Here is a 5739-nt window from a genome sequence, read left to right on the forward strand (position 1 = left end):
CCAATTGTATCCAGATTACGGTTTGATTAAACCAAATGGCGCAACCGATTGTGATCAGTCGACCCCGCTTTTGAACGGGACAAACGCTGAAGAAAAAGAAGAAAGGCTAAACTGAAGGGTTTTATAATTTTCTTGAAATATACATTTTTAATGCTATAATATACAAAACAATTTAGATTTATAATCTTTCTGAGTCCTTTGTTTACTTTTAAATGTTTCTATCTTATATTTGCCCTTAACTATTTTTTCATAAATATTCTAGATTTGACATTTTATCAACACTTTCTACATTTGCTGCATATTAAAATACATTTGTTGCGCTTGTGGGATGGGTCCGGCCATTTGATATCCCATGCACCCGGGTATACTACAATTTACATATTGGTACGCCATACTTTGCATTGCAGGCGCGGGAACTGAATGGCAGTTCATCGGTGGAGCTGGTGGTTGGCGCAATCTTCCTGTATCATCGCCAACGAACAATTGTTCATATTGTGGTGCTAAGGTCCAATAGCCTCCTCGTCCAGGATCGTCGTATTCGCGAGGCATTCTGATAAAATGTTCACTCATACTCAAATTGTTACGAATAGCATTTTGCCAATCTGTTTTGCATGTCCTGTAATACTCGTAGTTGTTTGTTATATACTCGTATATTTCGGCCAGTGTTAGCCGTCCCTTGGGGCTCGCTTTAATCGCCATCATGATTAATGCGCCATACGAATATTTGGGCCGATCCACGCTATGGTCGTCGTTTGTAACTTCCTCGCCAAGAATAGAGCTTATAGAAAAATTCGATTGGAAAGCCATTTTGGTATCTTCCGGTCCAAGTTAATACCTTCAAACTGAAACAAAAGACTCGACTATCAAGAAGAGGTAAACTTTGTTTTTATGCGGAAGTTCAAAGTATAGATATAAAATAAACTGATTTCTTCTGATTGAAGTGATGCTGAATGACTTCAATTGAATGGCTTTTGATTTTGAAAATGGTTCTTTATATACCAAAAATGACCCCCGTTCTTGCTTCCGTTTTAATGTCCTTCTCTGGCTAAGTTTCTTAATAATTGCACTAATTACTCCCATACTTTGGTGTGTGTGCATGTGCATATTTGCAACTCAAAACGGAATAAGCAAATTCAGTTATATTTTTGGAACATCTGGAAGTACCTAATCCTTTTTATTGCCTTTGCGGACATCCTCACATAAAAACGTAAAATTGCTCTGACGTCAACAACTAATAATTATGCAGTCAACGACAGCAATGTGCCCTCCTATTACATTTTCCTTACCTAATTATTTCGGATTATGGACCATTCTTCACTTTCCCAGACAAGACTCTGGAAAAACCATTCATTCCAAGTTAACATTTTGGGGTGAAAATTTATTTGAAATCATAGGTAGGGAACACAGGTAAATTATTGCGAAAGGAAATGAACAACATACTGTATAATATTATTAATCGGTCTCAAATGATAATACATATCACTTGAGTCTATACTGCTCTATGCTCTATGGACGACAAGTTGATATCTAGATACATATTTCATACATACGTGGAATAAAATAGTATATTGGCTTCTTGAAAGTCAAATAGTATTAGCCCAATTAAGGAGTTCCCGTTTGATATTGTATCCACCTATTATGGATGCTCTGTATATGTTGTCTATTGATATCTCAAACACATTTCAAGGGTTTACAAATGCTTAAAAGCCTCTGGCAAATAAGGACTTTTGTTGTTGCAAATGGCAAGTGGTAAACAGTTGCATGATTTGTATGGGCAGGATACGTCCTTACTAAAAATTAATTTATCGCTTCATGCAAATGCGGTTTGTTACTTTCCTGAAACAATTTTTCACGATTTCTTGGATGTCCAACCCTTGGCGTCGTATGGAAGGAGTTGCATTATTCTCCTATAATTATCAGCTATTTAGGAGCAAGTCTAATATATCTCGTTGCGTCAATTTGGTTTCATTAAATTACCTAGGTGGATACTTTTTATGTTTTTTTTGCTTCTAGCGCTCCAGTCGCCTCGTTTCCCGAATGCGCTGCCCTAAATAATCTTTGTTGGTATTACTCAAATAGGTTACCCTTAGCAGTTTTCGGAAGCCTGAGTTGGGACCAAGTTCCAATGATATTGGTAGAGGCACGGAATTTCATCTCCCTGTGTATGAGTTTAGACTTTATGATTCAAAGGATCGGGAAATGTGTTTTATGTGTGCTCTACTTTATTCCTTGTGCTTCATTTGCGTCATTGAGTAACTTATTCGCCGTTGACGTTGAGATTCTACAGCCCATTTCAAGCCTTGGCATTCAAGATGTCCTTCCTTCAACCATCTTGATCCGTCGATCGTGTCCTCCCATTTCCAAATCCGAGCTGCCTTCGTCTACAGACTCTTCCCAGCCCTTTCGGAGCTCTCGCACCGCCCTTTGTCCTTCTGCTCTCATTTGGAACACCCTTTAAAATATCCAAGTGCAGTCCATACGTTGAGTGTGAAATTTGCTTAGTTTGTAGTTTTCATTATTCGATCTTTCCCTTATATATATTTTCAAAGTAAAATATAATAAAAGAAATTCAAAAAATTTACAAAGTTTAGAAGAGCCCACGCCATGCTAACGTGCTAACAAAAGGAAAACCTAATTTTTTCAACTAGAAAATTCTGTTCTACCGCTTGAGCTGAAATTTTAACTCATTGTTCTACATATTAGTAATTCTAGTTCGATCTTGCTTATGGATTTTCTTTAATAATTTCATATTTATATTCTGTACTGCCAATGAAAAATAGGCACGATTTTTGAAGATTTTTTTACCTTTCTGTTTTACCTTACCTTTCAATCGTGGTTTGGACAACTGAGTCAAGTATGCAGAATAAGGAAACATTAGAATTTTTACTTTCAGATTACTGCAAATGCAGATATGCTTCCAGTAGTCGAACCGTGAAAAGCAGATAAAAGCAATTATCAACTTAATTAATCAAAAATTTCATATAATATCTCAAGACGCCAATGAAAACATATAAGATTCAATTTACTTTTATCACAAAAAAAATTTAAAAAAGAAAGTTTAAATATGGATCGTCGCATTAGAAAACCTCCTTAATTGCGGGAGAGTACAAGGCAGAACTGGAAGAACAATAAGGTCATATTCTCCAGAATCTGGCAGAGAAGCTTATAGGTGACATCTGGTACGGCCTAAAATGCGCTATCGATATCCGAAGAAGTGGATATGGAGCCCGGCGCCGGAGAAATGATTGGTTTTACGATGAATGCCTGCAAGCAGAGTAAAAACGAGGTATACAAACGAAATATAGAGTGAAAGATAAGTAAGTGAAAATTACGAAAATCACCGACGAGCAGCTAATTAAATATTAAGACAAAAGAAACCAACAAATTTGAAGAGGAATTTAAGAAAATTGACAACAACATTACCAGTGATTACACAATGCAAGCCTACAAAGTAGTGAAAAGCCTGAGGCGTGGATATCGAACCAAAACCGCCCTTTATAAAAGGAGCAAGTCGAGAAAACGGGAGCTGGAGGCTTCAGGTATGAACGGTTTTGTGTATTTCTTATATAAATCTAGTTGAGTGTGCGTTTGCCCCGTTAGTACGTAGCACGTTATATATTATGTGGAAGTATCCACTTTCGGATGTATAGTTTGATAGTCTTGAATTTGCAAGGAAGCGAAAACTTTAACTTATCATAACTTTCCATCAAACCTGGTAGGATCATGCTCTATGTTATAGTCTACATTAGTGCAAAATTTCGTGGTACTAGGATGAACATAAGGGGATTTTGCTGCCAATTACTAAACAAGTCGGGAAACCGGAAGGTCAGCGCTTCAGGTATGAAAGGTTATGTGTATTTCCTTTATAAAGAGATTTGAGTGTGCATTTGTTTCATTAGCATGTAGTACGTAGAATATGCATACATTATGTGAAAATTTCCACTTTCAAGTAATATTTACATTCATAGTCTTGAATTTGCAGAGAAGCGACAGTTTTAACCTAGTATAACTTTGTTAGCGATAGTTAGAACAAATTTGGCAGGATCGTGCTCTATGCTGTAGTCTACATTGGTGCAAAATTTTGTGATTCTAGAGTGAACTTAAGGGGGGTTTCCCAGTCAATTACTAAAAATTCTAGTAATGTACTATTCATCATCATCAACGGCGCAACAACCGGTATCCGGTCTAGGCCTGCCTTAATAAGGAACTCCAGACATCCCGGTTTTGCGACGAGGTCCACCAATTCGATATCCCTAAAAGCTGTCTGGCGTCCTGACCCACGCCATCGCTCCATCTTAGGCAGGGTCTGCCTCGTTTTCTTTTTCTACCATAGATATTGCCCTTATAGACTTTCCGGGCGGGATCATCCTCATCCATACCGATTAAGTGACCCGCCCACCGTAACCTATTTTCCGAGGAATACATGAGGACTGGCAAGATCATAGTCTTGTACAGTAAACTTGGTGGTGGCAGTATTAATGTACTATTATTAACTTTATTTTAACAGGTATCGGCATGGAGGGTATTTCGGAGCCTAGGCACCATATAGTGACAGCCCCCTGATTTTTTTCAGATTTTTCGGTTGGGTAGTTTCTGAGCATGTAACTCACTATATGCGTGAGCGTTCACAGTTCCCACCTTTCTAATTTGGTGCCAATCGCTATAACCGTCTCCGAGAAAAATGCGTGTGACGGACAGACAGACAGTAAACCGATTTTAATAAGGTTTTGTGTTTACACAAAACCTTAAAAAGATGGTAGTATACTATTATTAACTTTATTTGAAAGGATATCGCTATGTAGAGTATTTCGAAGGCACCATATAGTGGCAGCCTATTATTTCTTTTCAGATTTTTCGGTTGAGTAGTTTCTGAGAACGAACCCGTTCAAGAAATCATCACTTTCGACCCGCGGCACCCACCTTTCCCATAAATGTCAAAAACCGGCTACGGAAACCGAGACATATCATTTGATACCCCATATGACTACATTTGGTGAAAAAATAATGTACACCCACCCTGCCTTAAATTTGACGCGGATGTAACTCGCTGCGTGATCGTTCACAGTTCTTAACTTTCCACCAGATTTGGTGTCAATTTAGAATCATAAAAAGGTTTCGCAAGAATGGTCAAAAAGTGTGATGTACTCTGTTGACAATTTCCATGTCTTATAAAATTTTCACAAAATATAATACTAAAGAGAAGAGTTAGAAGAAAGTGTGGACAGCTTTATATACTTAGTATAATCGACGAAAGATAGAAAAGAAGTTGGTCAAATCTATCGCCCAATTCAACTGGTGAACGGTACTTCCTACTCGGTTCCTGTCAATTTTAAAAGCCCTTAATAATAATAATAATAATCGTTGGCGCAACAATCCATATTGGATCAGGGCCTTGAAGTGTGTTAGAGCACTTCATTCAAGACCATAACGGTACACTAGGAGGCAATGTGGTCAGCATTGCGCTCGCCCGAGATTATTACCCTGATTTGACTCAGGTACTCATTCACAGCTGAGTCGACTGGTATCCGACGTCAAATCACGATGCAAATTCCACTGCCACCAGTGAGATTTGAACCGCGACCTTCCGTATGATAGCCTAGTGCTCTAACCACTGAGCTATCTGGACACACAGCCCTTAAGGGGCTTTTAAAATGGACAGGACAGCTTTTCCACTTCAAAATTTTCTAAGTGTGTTGGTTTTTATTCCGGGATTTTTGAAGTCCGGCACCTGTAGATGAT

General features: G+C 38.2%; 1 protein-coding gene across 1 annotated transcript; it reads right to left on the reverse strand.

Moving 5' to 3' along the window:
- Positions 1-285: 285 nt before the first annotated feature.
- Positions 286-807, reverse strand: LOC119646546 (fork head domain transcription factor slp1-like). The gene has a single exon (XM_038047024.1). It carries the CDS (start codon positions 805-807, stop codon positions 286-288), a length of 522 nt encoding a protein of 173 aa, XP_037902952.1.
- Between the last annotated feature and the right edge of the window lie 4932 nt (positions 808-5739).

This window comes from Hermetia illucens, chromosome 1, assembly GCF_905115235.1.
Source record: "Hermetia illucens chromosome 1, iHerIll2.2.curated.20191125, whole genome shotgun sequence".
NCBI classification, from domain to species: Eukaryota; Metazoa; Arthropoda; class Insecta; order Diptera; family Stratiomyidae; genus Hermetia; species Hermetia illucens.

What these genes read in the sequence shown, in the direction of transcription:
- LOC119646546 (XM_038047024.1), bottom strand. Translation starts at nt 807, where the DNA reads ATGGCTTTCCAATCGAATTTTTCTATAAGCTCTATTCTTGGCGAGGAA.